Genomic DNA, 20,944 nt, shown 5'->3' on the forward strand with positions numbered 1-20,944 from the left:
CACAATTTAATGGTGAGGTTTTATTACTCCTTGATTGTCACCTGAAGGCTGCTGGTTTGAATCCTTGAACATGGGTTGCACTGTAAAATCATCAGTTTAGTATAAAAAGGATGGGTCAAATTCAAAAGAATCAGTAAAGCAAATTAAAAACATTTAAAGAAGAAGGAGAAGAAGAAGAAGAAGGAAAATCAATTAGTTGCTTGATTGGCTGCATGTAGTAGTAATATTTTTTTCTCACATCTTGGAGCACATTTATAACCAGCCAGTTTTACTTGTAATTTCTCAGATATTTTGCATTGCATGTGACATTTGTCTTTCTTGGTTTCATTTTTTTCCTTCCTTTTGGTCTTCTGTGTGTTTAGTTTCTATAACTATAAGCAATCACATGGTATACTATTATACAGTAGTCATTGGAGATAGAAAGCCTCAAAGTTATGTTAATTGGAAAAATCAGCCATTGTTGACATAATTAGACAAGCATAAAACAACATTAAAGCAACAGGATCCTTTTTATTAAGCCATAGGTTGCCATATTGAAGTTTAGAAACAATGAAACTTGTTGTGGAGAAAAGCGCTTCTCTCAATTAAAGCAAAGACTGAGACGAACCTTCAGTCACGGAGGAGAAGACGGACAGACACGGAGAGACGGAGCTGACCTGAGAACCTTTTAAGCCTTCTTTCAAAAGTCAAGAAGTTGCACACAGCCAGCACTGCTAACTCAACAAGCTAACAGGCTAACTGGCGCTTCCGCTATCGTCGCCATGGCAACGGACGCCAGCCAGCACGAGCCTGTGCGCTCGCTCACTCGCTCTATCTATCTATCTATCTATCTATCTATCTATCTATCTATCTATCTATCTATCTATCTATCATATTTGTCAAAATTTGATGCTGTTTTCTTCTCATCATTGTCCTCAAATAATAAAAACTACTGTTTTTCTTTTTTGCTTTGCGCAAGGTCTTTATATAAAGATTCAGTTCGTCGCTAAAGATTGTTTTCGTGTCCCTGAAAGAAAGATAAACAGCATTCCTCATTCAAACAGACAGGAGGCAATAATATGAATAATAATAGTACTTGTGTGTGTGCGTGTCCGTTTATCCGTGCGTGCGTACATGTTTCCGTGCGTGATGCCTGTTTTTCTCTGTGCGTGCATGCGTCTGTTTGTGTGTGTGCGTGTAGGTGAGAGATTTTTTCCCCTCCTTTATTTTTTTTCATAACACTCTGTTCTGGTCCAGAACGCAGCGCGCTCCTGTCAGTCACCGTGACGCGTCAGTCCGGGGACGGAGGCCAGTGAGAGGCTATATAAAGACAGCTGCCGTCAGCCACACTCAGCCGGAGTCGGCCCGTGAAGCGCCACACACTCACACACACGCACATCGCTGAACACCATCTTCAAACGATGGAAGTCGGAAGCATCGCCACGGGCGCGCCGACCACCTCCATGCCCGTGCCGCGCCAGCTCAAATGCCCCACCATGGACGGTCCCAAGTTTACTGTGGACGCGCAGTGCGGCGCCGGTTCCTCCAAAGTCTTGTTGGCTTACAAGAACGCATCGCAGCACCTGACTTCATCGGGGATAAAAGCGGGTTTGGGTTTACTCAAAGTGGCCACGTCTCAGTGGAGACATGAGAAGAAGACGCGCGCGGGAGCAGCGATAAGGCAGCTGCCCGCCGCCAACAGCGGCCACCCGTGCAAGAGATCTCCTCTGGATCAGCTGGCAGCGCTGGTTCTCCACGGCCAGACCCAGCAGCACCAGATAAGTCAAGATCACAGACGAGATCCTGCTTACTCCACCAAGCCGCAGAACTGTAAGCGCATCGTGGTTCTCGGCGCGCCGCGAGTTGGGAAGACATCCATCCTCAGAAGATACCTGCGGGATGGATTCGTGGAGGACTACAACCCCACCTCAGAGGATTTCCTGAGAAAACTGTTTCGCATCCGCGGAGAGACTTATCAGATTGACATCCTGGATGCCTCCAGGGAAAGAGAGTTCCCGGCCAAGCGACGGCTGTCCATCCTCACTGGTGCGTATTCGCTTCGTCCTGATGTCACTTTTGAAAATAATAATAAAGAAAAAAAAACGTTTTTTTTTCTTTTGTTTTTGTAATAATGGCTGAAACAGTCTTGTCTGTAGTGATAACTGCATGCGTAATCCGTGCGTTTTCTGTGGTCAGCGTGATTATTGCGTACATAAAACAACCATGGCTTTGAGCTAATGTATTTTTTTTTTTTTTCATTCTTGCAGGAGACATTTTTCTTCTAGTATTCAGTCTCGATGACCGGAGTTCCTTCGAAGAGGTGTGCGCCTTGCGAACTGAAATTCTGACAGCCAAATCCAAGCTGAGCAGATCGTCTGTTCCGGAGCATTGCGCACAGCCGCGCGTCCCTCTGGTGGTCTGCGCCAACAAGGTGGATCTCCTGGAGTCCGAGCGACAAGTATCCAAGGCGGAGGTGCTCCAAGCCCTCGGAGATGACTGTGCCTATTTCGAAACGTCGGCCAAAGACAGCACGAATCTTGAAAAAGTGTTCGAGACTCTCGCAAAGCGGGGCGGGCTCCCGACGGAGACCGGCCCGTCGCAGCACCGCAAGGTGTCTCTGCGCTCGTACCAGGCGATGCGCGCGGGCCGGGTGGCGGGGAGAGGGAGCCAGGCGCCGGGAAGAGACGACCCCTGCGGCACCCTGTACCCGCTGGCGCGCCGGCCCAGTTTTCGCACAGACCTCCGTCAAGTTATTGGCCCACAAACTGAGAGAAAGCCCGGGAAAGGGATGGAGAAATGTTACATTCAATGAGCGTCGAAATCAACAAATAAAGCACTGTTTTTTCCTTTTTCATTAAAAGATGTGGCGCATTTTGTCGTTATTTTTTTTAGCCTCATGCCAAAATTCAGAAAGTCCACACACGCAAGCAGGCACGCACACTCATCCAAACAACTGAAGGAAAAAGTGGGAGGCTGTTGAGTCAGCATGATGGTTTCATTATTGTTGATAGTTACATAACCTATATACAGAAATCTGTGAGAAAGGAACTCTTCTCCTCGCCCACTCTTGTTTTCTCTCACTCTCTGCATATGAGTGTATGTGCGTAACACCAGCATCGTGAATGCCCGGAGTTCACTGCCTGAATCCCACACATTACATTAAAATCAGAGTTTCCAGCTGCCATAGTTTATACATTTATAATTCCACGCTGCACTTTAGAAGTAACCCACCATGTGCAGACACTCAGCTCCATGATTAAAGGAGCAAGATAGGAAAAGATGATGTTTCGAGCAAAATGACACCATGTAAACAAACCAGTTAATGGTTTAAAAAAATACTAATGAGAAAAACAAGTAGGAAAATTCAAGGATATTAATTGTCATCTTAATAATAATATAGAAACCATGTCCTCAGATGAATCTCTGATTTTTTTTCTCTCTGTGAAGGCTGTCCTCTCCTCATGCAGGAGGTTTTCTGTGGGTGGGTTTCCATGGGCACTGCCTTTGAGTTTAGTCAGCAGCAAACCTCACACTATCTTAGCCTTCTAAGGCTTTATCTTTCCTATGTGGGCATTTGTGACGAGTAAAAAATAAAATCACAGTTTTTCAGGTAAGGAAATACACCCACATCTAAAGTAGAGATCCCGCCGCCCTTTTTTAACACTTCAAGTTTGATGACAACACTATATTCATTTTTTTTCAGTGAGTGCAATTGTAAAAAAAAAATGAAGAAAAAATGACTATATTATGATAAGTAATAACATCTGAACAAACCGAAGAAAAGAGGATGAAGGACACATAGAGGGCAACATCCACAACCTGTTGTTTGAGTGAAAAGACCTGCCAGTCGCAGTAGTATCAACTAAGGAATAATATATGAGGAGCTAATGAAATGCAGAATTATATGTATAAGACATTTTTCCTCCATTCGGCCATCAGAGCAGTGAGCACTGCGAGCATCCAGCTTCCAGCAGCCTGCAGCGCCACATACAGCTATGAAAGCTGCAGTCTTGACTCATCGCATCCAAAACGCCCACAGATTGGTCAGAGCGGACACTTTACAGTGAGTCATGACCGGTCATGACCCCTTCATTTATGAGGAAAGCACTCAGAAAAATTCAGCCTTTCATATTTTCATACAGTTAAATGTGATAACTGCACGCTCACAGCATACATTCATTCTCATATATTTATGTCAAGGCTCAAGATCATCTTTATTGTCATTCAGCAAAAAATGTCAAGGATGCAGACGGAGTCAGTAATGTAGCTCTAATAATAACATGTTCAAAACTAATTACAGACTTTACATTACCAAGGACATTGTTCAAGAAATGTATTATTAGTGTATGCCAAAGGCAGAAGAGAGCTGAAAAGATGAGAAGAGGAATATTTCACAAACGTAAAGGCCGTGGTTTCAAGATTTAATCACAGTTTGAGCTTGTTTACCATCCCTGATCTCACTTTTCCATGCACTGTGTGGGCTGTCGCGTGCCGGGAGTTCACATTGCACGGATCGCAGCCATTTCCCTTCTTGTTCGGCCCCGGTGACTTGGACGCACGTGCTGTAGCACTTCTCTTTGTAAAAAGCAATCGATGTGGCCACAACGAAGGGACACACATGCGCAGCAAACACTGCGGCCTGGACAGATGCTCTGCGTCTCTGCGTGCACGTGAGGAGGACTCCTTTATGTTCCCTTTCTTCCTGATTTTTCAGACAACAACACTTACTGTACATAGATATTGCTCGCTCTCCCGAAACGTGATGTTGTTTTCCCACTCAACAGCGGCAACAATTATCAGGGGTTGTTGGTTTTCACTGGATGTGTTGCTTTGTGCTCAGCACTCTGACGCTGCACACACAAAGCACTGTTCAGAGACCATGCAGAACTGCATCTGAAGCTAATGAATAAAGGACAATGTGAGGGAGGCAGGTAGAAAGGGGAAGATGAGAGGAGATGTTCAAGGAGAGCTCGACTGCTTGGGGTCAAGCATCCCGAGCGGTGAATGGTGCTGAAAGAAGAGAGGAAGGAGAGGGAGGACATCAGTGGGTGACGTGTGTCTGAATAAGAGCAGAAAGAGTGAAAGACGAGGTTTAGAGGGTGGATTTGGTGAAGCTGTGTCTCAAAGTCAAGAGAGTGAGCCGGAGGTGAAGATGCTGAGATTTTCAGAATGAACAGAATGGATGAAAATGGATGGACGGATGAGAGCAACAGACATCAAGAGAGGTTTGGAGTTAAAGGTCTTCGTTTCGCCAAGTCCTGAGCAGAAATCCTGGATAAACTGCAGGCTGTCATAGAGCCGAGAAGCAGGAGGAGAAAAGGAAGAGCACAGATTTAATGATGCAGAGGAAATGACAAAGCGAATGTAAAGTCTGGTTTAAACTGTAAATGTATGACCATTTCTCTGCTGTAGAACTATCTCTTTATCCCATATAACTCTGGGTTAGAGAGAAGGTATCCTGCACAGTGAGCTGAAACACTCTGACTTCACAAACTCAGATTTTCACGCTTAGTTTCAAAGGATTTCATGCGTCCTATATCTGACCACTGGACCGTGACCAGATGTCTCTGACCGCCTCATCATATCAGCTCACGATCCTCCTTGATCCAAAGCACAACGTGGAAATATATGTTCAGCTGTGGTGTGGAGAGCCGTGTGTGTCAACAGTCCGATCAGTCACAAGATCAGGACAGTCAGATAAGAGGGAGGGCCGGGGACCCGTCACGCCACGGCGCGACAGCAGTCAAACCAACACAAACACACACCTGCCGCCCGTGGATGAAGCTCTGTCTCACTTCAATGGGTCTCACCTCATAAACTGTCCTGCAGTGCGATTAAATCAGTTATGTGTTGAAATAAAACCATTTCCATCAACAATCCTGTTGGCTGCCCGGCCCTGGACGTCGGTCATCAAGCCCGAAGCTTTGGAAACTTGAGCTGGCTGGTTGCTCACATAAAGTGGGAAAATGTTTTGTAATTTGAGGAAGTGAAACAGAGGGAGGGGGCTGTTTTAGAGGGGATTGAGCGTACATTTGCCAGCAGGTACATGATAATCCAGTCCTCTTACTGATGGTATATGATGTTCAGTTTGTTCAGGACCTCCTCGATTAAAAAAAAAAAAAAAAACAGCTATGTGGCCACCTTGTGGTAGCTTGTACTCAACAGCAGAGTGTACTAAACATTTATTTAATGACATGATAACAAATAAAAACGTTTACTTTTCTTTCACTTAACCAAGTACAAACATTTCAAATAATTTCATTTTGTAAACAAGCAGAGAACAGATACAGAATCATCCTCAACGATAATTACATAGCCATGTGCCATATCATACAACCTGCGGATGAAAATATTTATTTTACCAGGACACATAACCTTATACACTAAACAACTACAACATTGTGATCACTTGTTGAAAACTGTCCAGGCTTTCCTGTAGATGGCACAAAAGCCCTGATCCATCACAGAATAGCCTTGACTGGCTCTGATGGCGTGCTGTGGTAACTGGCAGATGTTGGCGGGGCCTCCATCTGTAGTGGAGCCAGAGTGGGGGCAAGGGGGCGGTCGCCCCAGGGCCCACAAGGTCATAGGGCCCCGTTTCATGTGATGTGTTCACATTTGATCGGAAATAAATTATTATAATAAAATGTGCAGTGTGTGCGAGAAAGTATACGCATATGATTGTGGGCTCCAATTTGACAATTCTTACATTACGACTGTCCATGAATGCATCAGAGGTGTAAGCCAGCGCTGATTGACTGTGCGGCTTTAAGGAGTTTTTTCTTTTGCACTTGATCTGAACTCTTTGGAGGGAAGTTAAACAGTATGCTAAACACTATGCTAGCCGCTAGCGGTACTACCCAAAACCTAACATCGGAGCCACTGGTGAGTCAGTGAAACCTTCAGAAATATTATCTTCATCAGAATGCTGTGGTTTTGAACACCTGTTTATTTGAATGTCCTTTGTGTTGCTTTAAACTACAAGAGACCGCTGAATCTATTTTTTTTTCTAATATACGTGAATTCCAAAAGATATAGATAGCTGTGTCTATATCTATCTGAATAGATTGTGTAATTTTAGACCAGCTGTGTTCATTTTATATTTAAGCTGTATCAAAGATGGTACAGATTTAGCCCGTGACTTCTTATCTGAACTTTCAGCACCATGGACAGCGGACATTCCGAGATTGACACCTGTCAGGCTGCATTTGTGTTTGTGTGTGTGTGTGTGTGTGTGTGTGTGTGTGTGTGTGTGTGTGTGTGTGTGTGTGTGTGTGTGTGTGCGCGCGCGCGCGCGCACGTGCGCGTGCATATGTGTATTTGTTCTTCAGAACAAGTTTGTGAGGCATATAGGTTTGCTTGGCTCAATAAAAGTGAGCATTAGTGTGTTGTTTGATGGTAGCATGAGGGATTGTTTGAATGTTAAAATTACTATCATAAGGGCCAGTCGAGAATGCTCCGCCCCCTCTGTACTGAGACCCATTCTGCCTCTGGCCTCCATGGTACCACATGCATCAGTGAGCTGGTGCTGGTTCACTGATTTATAATTTGCACAATTTTGACAGATACTTACACTTTGGACTGGAAAACTTACTCAAGAGCTTCAGCAGCAGTTCTGGAGGTTAGCAGTTTGGCTCTTGATTGATCTCAGTCAAATCCTGAAGCTTGTTCATTCCTGTTGCTTCTAAACAGTGTAAATACTGATGCAGGCAATGCTTCCTGTCCTCCAGCAGAGGGCAGGCTGTCCACACTCATAGAAAGCTCCATGAGAAGGAAGGACCTCTTGACCCTCTGGACTGTTCAGACAAACCAGACCGAGCTTTTCCTTTCCAGTATGAAACGTTTTTAATGGGTGACTGTGTTTAAAATGGGATCCGAGTTTGGGTAGTAAGTCCTTGTTGTGGCTAACATCAAAAATGTCTTTGAAATTTAATCTTTCTTTATTACTTTCCAGTTTTCCATATTATCCCCATAATATTAGAATACAAAGTTTCTATTCAAAAGTAAAATCAAACTTTATTACAACTCGCCGCCACATTTCAAATTGTAAATTTATTGTAAATTTATTAAAAGAACCAAACAAGGAAGAGAGGCCTTTCTGCATTGTCCAGGAGCAGCCTTGCTTAGGGAACCCATTGGAACTTGTCACCAGAGGAATTCACACTGGCCAAGTTGTGCTGTACAGATCGATTATCTTCAGCAGGACTTCCACAATTTCTGCTTCACATTATTCACCAAAATATATACTCGACAATGTCTGTTTGACACCATTCCTGACGATACACACTGTGCCCTTCAATCTGAAATGTTGACATATATGTGCATGATAATATGTGAGCATATTTGTATGTATAAGAGCTGCATGTACTTATAGTAATGTATAATAATTGAAATGGGATGTATTTATGATATAGTGAACACACCAGTAGTAATGGGGAAATATTAATCAGCTAGAAAGTCCTTCCTCCTTTATTATTTTCATTTTTATTAAGTAAATACTATTAAAAAAAATCTGCAGTCTGCTTGTTGGAAAATTGATTGTTTTTCTCACAGTTTGAACATTTTAACTCTATGAATTAAAAACAGTCTAATTCTGAATTTTTTTTGTAAATATCACACTCAGTGGTCAAACACCAGCACTCTGTGGTCTGTCAAAGGAGGAAAAGAGAATATATATCAAGTATTACTAATTTATTTTGAATTGAACCATTCAATGTTTGTTTGTATTGTGCTTGAGAATTACTCCAAGTTACCCAGAATGCTTTACATAAAACAAACATAAAAATGCACCATACCAAAAAACAAAAACAAAAAGATGAATGAAAATAGGATTGAAATACAACTGAAAAATGCAAGATAATACAAATATATAAAAATGAAAGGGAAAGTAACTTCAGTACCAAATTACTTGAATAGTAGACCCTCCAGAAAAACGCAAGCAAAAATTCTTGATTATGCGTACTTAAATCCCAGATTATGCGAGCGAAAATGCTTGATTATGCAAATGAATATGCGGGGTTTCTATGCCATTTTATGCGGTAAAATTGCAGACAGTTGTGAAGTATGCTGTGAAATATGCGAAAGGATGCCAGATATGTAGGTTACCCACACACACTCTCTCTCTATATCTCTCTCTCGCACACTCGCTCGCACGCACGCACGCACACACCACTAAATCACATTCATTTTATATTAGTTCGTTATTTATTTATCTTAAATTGTTACTCACCAATGCTCATCAATGGAGCAATTGTGTGTGTGTGTGTGTGTGTGTGTGTGTGTGTGTGTGTGTGTGTGTGTGTGTGTGTGTGTGTGTGTGTGTGTGCGTCAGTGCGTGCGTGCATGCGTGCGCAACTGCTCAAACCTTTATAAAGCCATCAATACGGTGTTTCAAATGAACTGGTTTCCTTGCTAACTGGTGACTGACTTCCTTTAGTATTTCCTGCTGCTACAAACCAGTTCTTCCAAAACCCCGGCTCCTCTCCGGTTTCTGGACACTCCTCCTCCGCTAGTTAGCTGCTGCGTTAGGGTGACTGGAGCTGCTGCGGAAAACTGAAACTCCGTCATTCACATGAAGGCAGCGGTGACAGCTGGACTCAGGAGACACTCAGGAGACACTCAGGAGACACTCAGGAGACACTCAGGAGACACTTAGGAGACACGTGAAGGAAGCGTGGACAATTTGCACAAAGGAACAGCTCTCATTGTTCACTTAAAAGAACGCTTTCAAACGAACGACTCGTTCATTGAACGTCACAGCACTTCAAGCGAGACCATTCCTCTTTTTTTCACGGTAAATGTGAGATTATTGCGGGAATTATGCGCCCTTTTGGAAAATATGTGGCCCCTGCATAATCAGCGGCAAAAGGGTGATTTATGCGTGAATTCATGCGATCGCATAATCGCGTTTTTCTGGAGGGTCTAGAATAGGAAAGCTGATCTAAATTGAAATTTTAAAGAGTAGTATGAATTTCCAGGCGTGATTTATTTTATTTAAACACATTTTAAATGTATAAAATATCAGCAATTCTAATCAATTGTTTCTCAGATATACTTAAAGTGGGATAAAATTCTGTCGTTATTTTTTTAAACCACTCAAGTAAAATAATCATATTCGTGAAACATTTCTACTAAAGGCAGGATTTTCCTGTTTCTTTTTAAATGAGGACCCTATAAAGGGTTAAAAAGGGGAACCAGAGCTTTCATTGGCTGGAAGAAGAAATGAAACCATTTGGAGGAAAACGAAAGTTAGACTGACGCACTCCATGAGAGAAGCTTGCTAACACACGGTGCATCCCTGCAGTCAGTGTAAAGGTATGATAATTCTGAATACTGTCACTCTAAAACCACTGGGTTTAATCGGATTTCCAGATCTGTTCTAATCATATCGTCGCTGTTCTTATCATCACCCTTCCTCCTCTGTTCCAGTTGGAGGCATGTTCTGTGGAAAGTGTTGGCTGATGCAGTGCATCCTCGTGCTGCTGCTCACTCTATTAACTCTCTGCCAAAGTCAAAATGAAGGTAAGCCATTTCAAACAAACGTACTGTAACAGATAATTATCTTAATATTCATTGGAACTTCAGTATTTGAGTTTCACCTCTGATGGGTGCACAGCGTTTTCAAGTGTATAAAATCAGACCACTGTCTTTAGAAGCTGGACTTAAATTTGAGAAGTGCACATCAAACCATAAGTGTTATTTCTCTCTGAGAAAAAAAAAAGTTTCAAGTATATTAATACAGGAAGAATACCAACATTTGGAAAGATTAACCTAAGCTACACACACCTTGGACAGGAATGCAGTCATGTAACTAGTCAGTGTAAACACTGAGCAAAAAGTCAATAGTTACTGGATGTGGAAACATGTTTGTTCCTTTTTTAATCATGCGGACTGTCTTGATCAAGTGCACATAGCAGCCACATTGTAGTGTTGCAGAGAAACATCAGTGCTGTAGCCACTTTCAGCATTATGCTTGGAGTAGTTTTAATGAAAATTAATGTTGATTTTTAGTGTATTTCATTTCCAGCTTTTGAGTTCATACATAGACCTGCATTACTGTTCTTTTCCAAAACTTCCCATACAGTTGCACCCTGATCGATTAAACTTTTATTTATTTCCTCCACATCTCTGCAAGATCTGCGAGTGATTTTGGTGGGAAAGACTGGATCGGGAAAGAGCGCCTCTGGAAACACCATCCTGGGCCATCACGCCTTCAGAGAGGACATTTCACCTGTGTCGGTGACTGACCGCTGCTACCGGCAAGAAGTGGAAGATGACGGAAGGAAAATTGTTGTCATTGACACTCCAGGCCTGTTTGACACAAAGAAATCCCCAGAACAAGTGAAAAAAACCATTGAGAAGTGCATTAAGCTGTCGGTCCCTGGACCTCATGCTTTTCTGCTGGTGATCAGTCTGGCGTCCAGATTCACAAAAGAGGAGCAGGATTCTGTGAAGTGGATCCAGGATAATTTTGGCTTAGATGCTTCAATATATACCATAGTCCTGTTTACGCATGCCGACTCACTGAAGGAGAAATCTCTACAAGCTTATATGTCAGAGAGCAAAGATTTACAAAGACTGATAAACCAGTGTGGAGGAAGATACCATTCATTCATCAATGGACAAGGACAGAGCAAAACCCAGGTCGCAGAGCTAATCAGTATAATAAATGCAATGGTAAAAACAAACGGAGGAAGACATTACACCAGTGAGGACTACGAAGAAGCCCAGAGGAAGATGGAAGAGGAAGAACGAAGGAAGAGAAAAGAAATTAAAGAAATGTTAAGAAAGAAAAGGGAAAGGGAGGAAAAGATCGCTCTTTGTAAAAAGTTAGCTGTTGCCTCTGCAGGGCTTGTCGGTGCAGGATGGTTCTTCCCCCCTTCTGCAGTCGCAGGTGGAGCAGTTGGAGCCCTTGCAAGTATTTACTGCATATCCGATGAAGAGCAGAACCTGTATTTTTGAAGGAAAAGGGAACTTAATGTTGAAACAGACATTGTGAAATAACCTCTGGGCTGGGTCCTAGATCCTTCATGTGGGGTTCTGCAGGAAACCTCAGTGGATCGACTATCTCATTGTATCTGTTTCAATTATTGAAGAGAGATCGTGACACAAGAGAGTAGTAAAAAAAATCAAGTTAAACAAGGAGAATTCATCGTGTAACACACAATAGGGAAGGAAATGAGAAGAAATTGGATTGGGACTTGTAATGTATTATACAGGGGCGCCTTAAAGGTGCATTGAGGAGTTTGCACGTTTTATGCGAAACAGCGCCCCCTGCAGGCCTTGGGCATAATGCAGCTTAGTGAAAAAACTCGTCCCTGTGGCTCGCGTGCACGGAAGAGGGGAACTCCGTCGTCGCTCGTTTAGTAGCGCTCAAGTAAAATTTAAGTTTCTTTTACCTGGTGGAGTCTGTGCTGGAGCTGTGGCAGTGCTAGAAGCTGGTCTCTTCTTACTTTCTGGAAGCTCCTGCTCAGTTGTTGCTCACTAAGCATCTGACGGAGTAATGGCGGACAAAGCAAAACCTAGCCAGCCGGAGCGCGTATTACGTCGTTCCTTTCAAATTCTCCCCAAAAAAATGCTGGTGCCGGACCGGCACTGCAACTTTCAAGTGACAATTTAGCGCTGTTAGAGATACTTGTAATGAATATGTCAGGACACATTGTACGCATCATTAAAAATGTGGAACATATTTATGGTGGAAAATAAGTATTTTTAAGGTTGTAAAACTCCTTAATGCACCTTTAAGTAAAGTGTCACCATTTGTTCTAAGATGTTGTTCTTTTGGGTCCACTCTCTTTCTCATGAGACTTGTTTATTCTGATTTCAGTTTTTTATCATGGAAATGTGAACATTTTTTCTAAATGTTCTAAATATTCTGAAAATTTCTAAATGTGAAATCAAATGTTGGATGTTCTTGCTCTTACAATAAAAACAAAGTGTGGAGGTCATTTTTTTTTTCTCAGATTTTTCTTTTTAGGCCATTTATCAATGTGAAATTGGGTAAAATAATTTTCCCTTCAATTATTCACAAGATTTACATTTGAAAATAGGGCTGGGCACGTTAACGCACTGCTAACGCTGACAAATATTTTTCATCAGGCGTTAACGCCCCCCACCCCTCCCCCCACACACACATTGCGCTCCAGCTGAGCATCAAAAAAGCGCACCCAGCTGCAGCGCTTTCTGCAGTGAAACACGGTCCATTCTTCATTATTTTCCATAATGAACGCGGCCGAATTATCAGAAAAATCACGCGAAAAAGGCCGGTATAAGGCACAAACTGAAATGGGGAGTGCAAATACGACAAAAACGAAAGTGAAACTTAAATCGCGTCTTTTGCCGGCACACCGTTTCGGCCCGCTCGGCATTCTTCAGGCGCTGAAAACACGCAAAATAAAGTAAATTTACTTTCAACACACAATCTGGCTTAATGAGGCAGAATTCGGTATAACTGAAATTATCCTGCCTTCTATAGCTGAGGGTTAGAGATAGAATGAAGTTTGAGGAAGTGCGCACTCATAACAAACTTCGTTTTTCATCTGCTCTGCTCTTGTGTGTGTGTGTGTGTGTGTGTGTGTGTGTGTGTGTGTGTGTGTGTGTGTGTGTGTGTGTGTGTGTGTGTGTGTGTGTGTGTGTGTGTTGGGGGGTCGGGGGTGGCAATCTTGGTAAAGACTTGGCATTTTAAGTTTTTAAGTTATTATAAATCATATTTGATGAATTGTAAAATTATTATTGTAAAATTATGCTTCTTGCTGAATTCTTGCAAAAAAAAAAACAACCAAGGTCCCTGTCCCCGGCTGTGGGCAGGATGATCATTACAGAGTACTTTTGAATTCATTATTGTATTATGCGCATAATGCGATTAATCGCGATTACAAAATTTAATCGTTGCCCAGCACTAAAATAAAGTGAAGGTGACGTCGGATAAGGTGTGGTTTTATTAGTGGACGATCCGCTCGCCATCCAAAATGAGCCACAGCCACAATCTTCATTCATCTCGCAGCTTTGGAAACAAAATCCTTTTAAAACTGAGAAACACAATCATCACAAGAGGCAAACAATGCAAAAATAGTAGAAAATATCAAAATAGTACTAACATAACTGCCTTTAGTAGCATCAACAGATTTGGAAAGATGTGATAAATTTCCACATGGACACAATAAGGTCATGACCCGGAACTGTTCGTCTGATATTGTAGCAAAACCGACACAGTTCTGTAGCAGGACTCAATGCAAATGGAAGGCAATGAGAAAAAAGATGTTTTGGTGAGTAAGAAGGAGAAAATCTTGAGAGGTTTTGTCAGGTCATGTATTGTTATTAATGAAACTTCATCAGACACTGAGGTCAAAGGTCAAAATGCAGCAGTTTCTTCTCTGTATTTAAAACAGCTTGGTTGTCATGGATGGGGATTTCAACAATAGAAGGATGCGATCGGCTCCTGAGGTTTTCTTCTCTTCTCCCCCATTTTGAAACAAACGCCTCGTTTCATATTCCCAGCGAGCTCACCTGACGCCGTCTGCTCGAGAGCTCGGAAGCTTTTCTTGTGTTGCTCTCACACTTGATAAAACACACTAAACTTGTCTGGTTCTCAAACGCCGCTCAGCAAATTCATGGAATGGACGTGGACGTCCTCTGAGGGGATTCACGTGTAAACTGAAGACAATGAGAGGAAATAGGAAGCCCCCTCTGCAGAGCCCGGGCATCCAGAAGCTTCTCACAAAACTCGTGTGAATGTTGAGCCTCCGATCTCCTCGTCTCACTACAAAACTCATTTCTGGATGAACACATTTGGTCACCTGGGACCTGGAAACGGCAGATTTGAAGAAATGGCTGAAGGTAAGACAACCTCTGTGATTCAACATCAAGACCGGAAACAGATGTCAACCATGGTTTTCTGTAGTGAGACGTGCTGAGACTGAAAAGAAGAGAGGAGATAAAATAACATTTCCATCACGATGCCAGTGACTAATAGTCTGTTTTCCATTTGTGTCTCGCTGGGGTGATTACCGTGACACAGCGATACCGCTGCGAGAAAAGAAGCAGAGGACTCTCCCTCGCTCTGACGGGTGTGGCCTGAATAACTTTGAAGGTACGTTTGTTTGACTGTCTCTGAAGAAACAAAGACACTAGACAGACAAACCGCCGTCTGATGGGAACTTACATGAATACGTGGCAATTTATGATCTCAGTGTTAATGATCAGTGACAAAATTTTACCTACCTGGTGTTATTTCATTGGGTTATTTTGGGCTTAAATCAACTATTAGAGGCATGATAGCTTTTCTTGAGGCACATAAACTAGCTGTAATTACTATTAAATGTATTAAGTTCTTGACATAAAGTACAGGAGATGTCACAGAAACCAAACCATTTTTTTTTACGGTATTTCATGAAACTAGTGACTGTATTTGGTCATCCCTACATTTCTTCTTGTTTCTTCTAAACTCACACACAGACAGGAGGAAATGTGTTAAACTGTGAGGTGGAAAGTTCTGGAAGTCTCTGTGAGAGTTCAGTAATGTCTTAAAATATCTTTAAACTGCATCCTGAGATGGGAATGTCGATTATCCAAGTATCTAAGAGAGTGTCCTACAACGTGTGAGCTTAACTGCTGACAGGCATTCATATGAGAGGCAGCAGGACACACTAACAGTTTGATATTTGGAGATGAAATGAAGAAAATATTCAAAATATAACATCTGCACATGTTCAGGGCTTTATTGATGTTCTTAAATATGACACCTCCATCATTCAAAAGTTATTGAAAGAAATAAGTTACACTGTTTGAAACGCTCATCATATATATCTTCTTTGATGAGATCTGAGCTGCTGTCAGGCAGAGGAGCTGCAACTAAACAAGCAACTGTTGGATTTCTTGACAGCTTTGTGTATTCTTGTTTTTCTTAATCGATTTGTATGTTTCTAAGACCTCAACTGAAGCAGCTTTAAATGCTCTTATGTCAGAGACTGACTGTGTAGGAGAGGCCCTTCTAACAGATGCACTCTGCTGCCACAGCTCTAGATCTGTCTGGAGGACTGAGGATCGTCCTGGTGGGAAAGACCGGATCAGGAAAGAGCGCGACAGGAAACACCATCCTGGGCCGAGCGGCCTTCAGGGAGGACCCCAGCCCCGTTTCCATCACCAAGCACTGCGAGACGGAGAGCGGCGAGGTGGAGGGGACGGCAGTGCAGGTGATCGACACGCCGGGCCTGTTCGACACCGGCATCACAGAGGACGAGCTGAAGACCAGGATCGAGGAGTGCGTGAAGATGTCGGTGCCCGGGCCCCACGCCTTCCTGCTGGTGATCCGGCTCGGCGTGAGGTTCACCGAGGAGGAGCGGAACGCCGTCAAGTGGATCCAGGACAACTTTGGGGACGACGCCTCGATGTACACTATCATGCTGTTTACGTGTAAGGATCAGGCGAAAGCCGACAACGCTCTGAAGGAGTGCAAGGAGCTGCGCAGACTCTCCATCACGTTCGGCCGCCGGTACCACGCCTTCAACAACAACGACGCCGACGACCGCCTGCAGGTCGCGGAGCTGATCACCATGATCAAAGAGATGGTACAGGACAACGGAGGGAAGCACTACACCAACGAGATGTACGAGAAGGCCCAGAGGAAGCTGAGGGAGGAGGAGGAGCGAAAGAAGCAGGAGGAGGAGGAGAAGAAAGAGGAGGAGAGGAAGATGTGGGACGCGGAGAGGGAGAAGCAACTGAAGGAGGAGGAGAAGAAGAAGAAGGCCAGGCGGAAGAACATCCGAGTGGCCCTGGCGGCGGCCGTGGCCCTGGTGCTGGCCGGCGTGGTGATCGCGGTGGGGGCGGACACCACGGTGGCCCTGGCGCTCGGCGCCCCGGCGCTCGTCCTGGGAGTTCTGTGCGGCTTAGGCGGCATTTTGATATGGAAGGGCGTGAAATGCAAAGCCAAAGCGAACATCCCAGTATAACACAGAGGACACGTGCTTACTCATCTGCAATAAATCTGCATTTAACTCAGTGTCACAAACTGCCATCGCAGTATCACACACGCTGCTGCGCTGCCCCCACTGGTGAACGTGTTCTGGCTCTTTACTGTATGAAGTGCAGCAAAACTACATGTGAATTTAATGCTGACAGTAAACAAACGGTATGAACTGAACGCCTGGTTTTGTTCTTGTTTCAACCCATTTATGGTTTAAGGTTGATATATGAGTATAACTTATACTTGAACTTTTACTTTCATGGCAACAGCTTTGAATCCAGAGATTTGAGGGAAAACATTAATTCTGTAAATATGTGGCTTATGAACTTATGTGATAACTTATGTGATAATTCCTAAAAAAAATAAAACATCTCTGCATGTGAAGCATCAACCCCCACGTAAGCTGTGACGTTCTGTTTTCTTCGCTTTATTATTAGTAACATTACAAGCTCATTTTCCTGGAGGAAATGGGAAACAATGGCGAGCGTGCATGACTGCCCTTATTTGACAAAACAGGGCCACACAGTGTGCCGAGCTCCCATAATGCTCAGCTGAAACACACCAGAGTGGGCTGAAGATTCAAATCAGTTACTTATTCACTAAAAAACAAAACAAACAAACAACTACAGTTTCTGGTTTGATACGGTCAAGATTTTCAGGCTTTGTTTGGCTCTTTTTCAAGTAAAAAAAAAGCATTAATCGATACAATTTAATTCCCATTCATTAGGTTAGAAGTGAAGGGTATTTGTCAGATTAGTTTAGGTGAATAATCTTTTAAAACTGGAGAAATGTAAATTAAAAAACATTTTCACTTTTTCTACAATATTTAACTCATTCAAATGAAAAAGTGCAGTAGGCAAGATTTCATTTCAGAAATATAACACGCACATGCATGCACACACACACACACACACACACACACACACACACACACACACACACACACACACACACACAGTCTTACTGTATTGTTAAGCTTTGATAAGATGAAAGTAAGGCAGTTAAGGTAGCTGTAATTTAATCTAATTAGATCAATATCAATGTGACTGACACGTTTTAATTTCTTATAAGATAATAAAAAGTAACATAAAGTATAGATAAACAGCCTTTTGAAGTGAACTGGTGACTCTAAATGAACCGTGGGTGTGAATGTATTTTCTGTTTCCCTTATAAAGAGCAGCTGAGCTGCTCCAGTGTCAGCTGGAATGAGCTCCTGGTTGAACAATGACACTGTGAAGAGTCTGCACCACCATCTAGTGGCTGAACACAGAGAAAACTCATCCTTTAACCTTCAACAAACAAGCACGTTTACTAAGCATGAGCTCTCATTATGGCTCCCCAAAAAGCTTTTTGCATCAAAAACATAAATCTGACCAGAAAATTTAATCTAAAATCAAACAACACTTTAAATGTCTTCTTCTTTTTTAAAATGTCTTATTACGTCATGCATAAACTATGTGACAAACACTGAGTACATCTTACAGTCTTCTCCTTTTTGCTTCTGCCCACTGCAGCTCAAAGTGATGACAACATGACAGCAAACAGTGTCCATAACAAAGTGTCCTAGTGTCCCCGTGCTGCTGTGTGTGTGTGTGTGTGTGTGTGTGTGTGTGTGTGTGTGTGTGTGTGTGTGTGTGTGTGTGTGTGTGTGTGTGTGTGTGTGTGTGTGTGTGTTTATTATGCAGCATGACAGTGTTTCCCTCCCACAGCAGTGTAAGGGATCCAGACAGACAAGCTGTCCAGTCACATTGGACGAAGGAGACGCACGACTCACATCATATGGTTCATTTCCAAGAAACACATCAAGGGTCGTCGAGACGACTGTGGACAAACAGCTGCAGCGTGAGTTCATGAGAATTCCTGAAAACATTATCAATCAAAATCTATGTCTGTGAAGTAAACGTGCTGGTATTTTTTTTCTCCTTTCTCACAGTACATTGATGCAAAGAAAGACCAGAGGAGAAGACTCACTGGACGTCTCTTTAAATGACTGAGAACACATGAAGACTTCTCTCCCTGTGATCTTCTCCTGAGAAAGAACGATAACGCAGCTGATCGTCCGAAGGCCAATAGGACAGTGAGTGTGTCCTCGGTGACCATGGCGTCCACGGGTCTGCAGGTGCTGGGCCTGGTCTTGGCCGTTATGGGCTGGGTGTGTGGGTCGCTGGTGTGTGCGGCGCCCCTGTGGCGCGTGTCTGCCTTCGTTGGGGGGGAGCTGGTGATCGCTCAGGTGTTATGGGAGGGACTGTGGATGAACTGCTTGTCCCAGACCACGGGTCAGATCCAGTGTAAGACCTACGACTCCACCCTGGCTCTGCCCACGTCGGCGCAGGCTGCCCGGGGCCTCACGGTCCTCTCCCTGCTCCTCTGCCTGCTGGCCCTCATACTCGGCGTTTCGGGAGCCAAGTGCACCCACTGCATGGGCGACGGCAAACAGGCCGACAAGGCCCGGCTGGCCAGGATAGCAGGGGTGCTCTTCATCGTAGCGGGCCTTGCCTACTTGATACCGATCTGCTGGACTGCCTACGCCGTCATCCGGGATTTCTACGACCCAAAGGTTGCGGCTCCTTTGAAGAGGGAGCTGGGGCCGGCCCTGTACCTGGGCTGGGGGGCCAGCGTCATGCTCCTAGTGGGGGGAGTTCTGCTGCATATCGGCTCCTCTCCACCGGGGACAAGAGCCACGCCGGTGTTCGGGAGAGGTGCGAAGGACAACCCTCAGGCGGGGGCAGCGGGAGACGCCAAGCAACAGGAGAAATCTTTTGTTTGAATTCATATTGTTTGATCTGTGAGGTGAGAAGAGAACTAAACCTCCTCAGGAACACCTTTGGAACTGACACCCTTTGTTTTGTCTTATTTTATACAAAAAAAAAAAAAAAAAGGTGTTTTGTTTGGGCTGGTGAGTGAGCTGCATTCAGAGTGTAAAACGTGGAACAGCTCTGCGGCGAGTGGGAGTCGGGATGAGCTGTGGGAGGACTTCAGATGATTACATGTTTACTAATGCATGTGACTTACATTTCTTGGATTCCAGGCGCCCTCTGCTTGTGTTTGTGAGTGTGTGTGTGTGTGTGTGAATGTCTGCATTTGTGAGTGTGCGTGTGTGTGTGGGACGTGAGTGTACAGAAGGCCAGTGTACATAGTAAAAGTGTGTATGCTGATGAGGGTGAGTGTGGGCAGTGGAGGCGCTGCTCGATTAATGACTTTATACACAAGTTTTGTTGTTGCTGTTGTTGGTTTTGCTCAATAAGAAATATAACCTGTTGTTTTGCTTTGTCTTTATAGAAATATAGAGTTTTGCTCTTGTAAGTTAGATTATCAGTGACAAGTCAATTTTTTGTCACACATTTCCACACTTAAGTTAAACAGTTTCAGGCAGTTTAAAACATCTGGCTGTAGTAAATGGGTCCTTTGGTTCATAGATACTGAATATCTGTAATATCTGTGATTTGAGGTCTAAGCTTCAGATGTTGGTGTAACATGCAGACTGTAAAAAACCTCCAATAAACATTTTGCCGTTCCACTGCGCTTTGTGCCGCGGACATGAATGACCAGCCAACATGGAGGCTTTTCCACATAAATATTCTTGGTGTATGCAGGACAGCTGACACAACAGTATGTTCACCTCGCATGTCAGTCGTGAATTATCGTCCAGTCAGCTGCTTGAGCTTCTTCATTTTTTTTTATGGTCCATTTGGTCCTTGACATTTCCACCAGAACCGTTTTTAGTCTTCTCTTTCTCACACCGTCTTTGATCGACAAATTTAACATAACCCAGTTAAGATTTTGTCTCATTCACACATTTCACTTCCCCAAAGACGTGTGTGTTACCCCAGTTGGTTTCGACGTGTTTGGACAAGTGAAATAAACAGCGGTTGTCGATACAGTGTAACTGACGTCAGGACGGTTGCAGGCTCACTTCAAATGCAGCGTTCGAACTTTTCAGTGACAGTACTCCTGCTCAGTTCCTTATATTTCTGTGTGGACTTTGCATGTCATCATAATTTATTA

The 20,944-nt window shown here is 43.5% G+C and overlaps 4 protein-coding genes across 4 annotated transcripts; all 4 read left to right on the plus strand.

Annotated features, from left to right (window-relative positions):
• Positions 1-1,362: 1,362 nt before the first annotated feature.
• Positions 1,363-2,791, plus strand: LOC115390879 (dexamethasone-induced Ras-related protein 1-like). Its single transcript, XM_030094921.1, has 2 exons — positions 1,363-2,025; positions 2,247-2,791. The coding sequence occupies exons 1-2, from the start codon at positions 1,401-1,403 to the stop codon at positions 2,789-2,791; spliced, it is 1,170 nt and encodes a 389-aa protein (XP_029950781.1). The 5' UTR covers positions 1,363-1,400.
• Positions 2,792-9,825: 7,034 nt separating this feature from the next.
• LOC115390891 (GTPase IMAP family member 7-like) lies at positions 9,826-12,327 on the plus strand. The gene is made up of 3 exons (XM_030094934.1): positions 9,826-10,293; positions 10,408-10,500; positions 11,114-12,327. Exons 2-3 carry the CDS (start codon positions 10,416-10,418, stop codon positions 11,938-11,940), a joined length of 912 nt encoding a protein of 303 aa, XP_029950794.1. The 5' UTR covers positions 9,826-10,293; positions 10,408-10,415; the 3' UTR covers positions 11,941-12,327.
• A 2,397-nt stretch (positions 12,328-14,724) lies between these two features.
• LOC115390887 (GTPase IMAP family member 4-like) lies at positions 14,725-17,357 on the plus strand. The gene is made up of 3 exons (XM_030094929.1): positions 14,725-14,814; positions 14,996-15,067; positions 15,994-17,357. Exons 1-3 carry the CDS (start codon positions 14,757-14,759, stop codon positions 16,923-16,925), a joined length of 1,062 nt encoding a protein of 353 aa, XP_029950789.1. The 5' UTR covers positions 14,725-14,756; the 3' UTR covers positions 16,926-17,357.
• Positions 17,358-18,666: 1,309 nt separating this feature from the next.
• On the plus strand, positions 18,667-20,944 carry LOC115390899 (claudin-9-like). Its single transcript, XM_030094943.1, has 2 exons — positions 18,667-18,781; positions 18,873-20,944. Exon 2 carries the CDS (start codon positions 19,038-19,040, stop codon positions 19,704-19,706), a length of 669 nt encoding a protein of 222 aa, XP_029950803.1. The 5' UTR covers positions 18,667-18,781; positions 18,873-19,037; the 3' UTR covers positions 19,707-20,944.

This window comes from Salarias fasciatus, chromosome 6 (genome assembly GCF_902148845.1).
Source record: "Salarias fasciatus chromosome 6, fSalaFa1.1, whole genome shotgun sequence".
Classification (NCBI taxonomy): domain Eukaryota; kingdom Metazoa; phylum Chordata; class Actinopteri; order Blenniiformes; family Blenniidae; genus Salarias; species Salarias fasciatus.

Coding starts and splice junctions, on each gene's coding strand:
- LOC115390879 (XM_030094921.1), top strand. CDS start 1,401: ATGGAAGTCGGAAGCATCGCCACGGGCGCGCCGACCACCTCCATGCCC. Junction 2,026..2,246: donor ACGGCTGTCCATCCTCACTG/GTGCGTATTCGC, acceptor TCATTCTTGCAG/GAGACATTTTTCTTCTAGTA.
- LOC115390891 (XM_030094934.1), top strand. CDS start 10,416: ATGTTCTGTGGAAAGTGTTGGCTGATGCAGTGCATCCTCGTGCTGCTG. Junction 10,501..11,113: donor CTGCCAAAGTCAAAATGAAG/GTAAGCCATTTC, acceptor CATCTCTGCAAG/ATCTGCGAGTGATTTTGGTG.
- LOC115390887 (XM_030094929.1), top strand. CDS start 14,757: ATGAACACATTTGGTCACCTGGGACCTGGAAACGGCAGATTTGAAGAA. Junction 14,815..14,995: donor ATTTGAAGAAATGGCTGAAG/GTAAGACAACCT, acceptor ACCGTGACACAG/CGATACCGCTGCGAGAAAAG. Junction 15,068..15,993: donor TGGCCTGAATAACTTTGAAG/GTACGTTTGTTT, acceptor CTGCTGCCACAG/CTCTAGATCTGTCTGGAGGA.
- LOC115390899 (XM_030094943.1), top strand. CDS start 19,038: ATGGCGTCCACGGGTCTGCAGGTGCTGGGCCTGGTCTTGGCCGTTATG.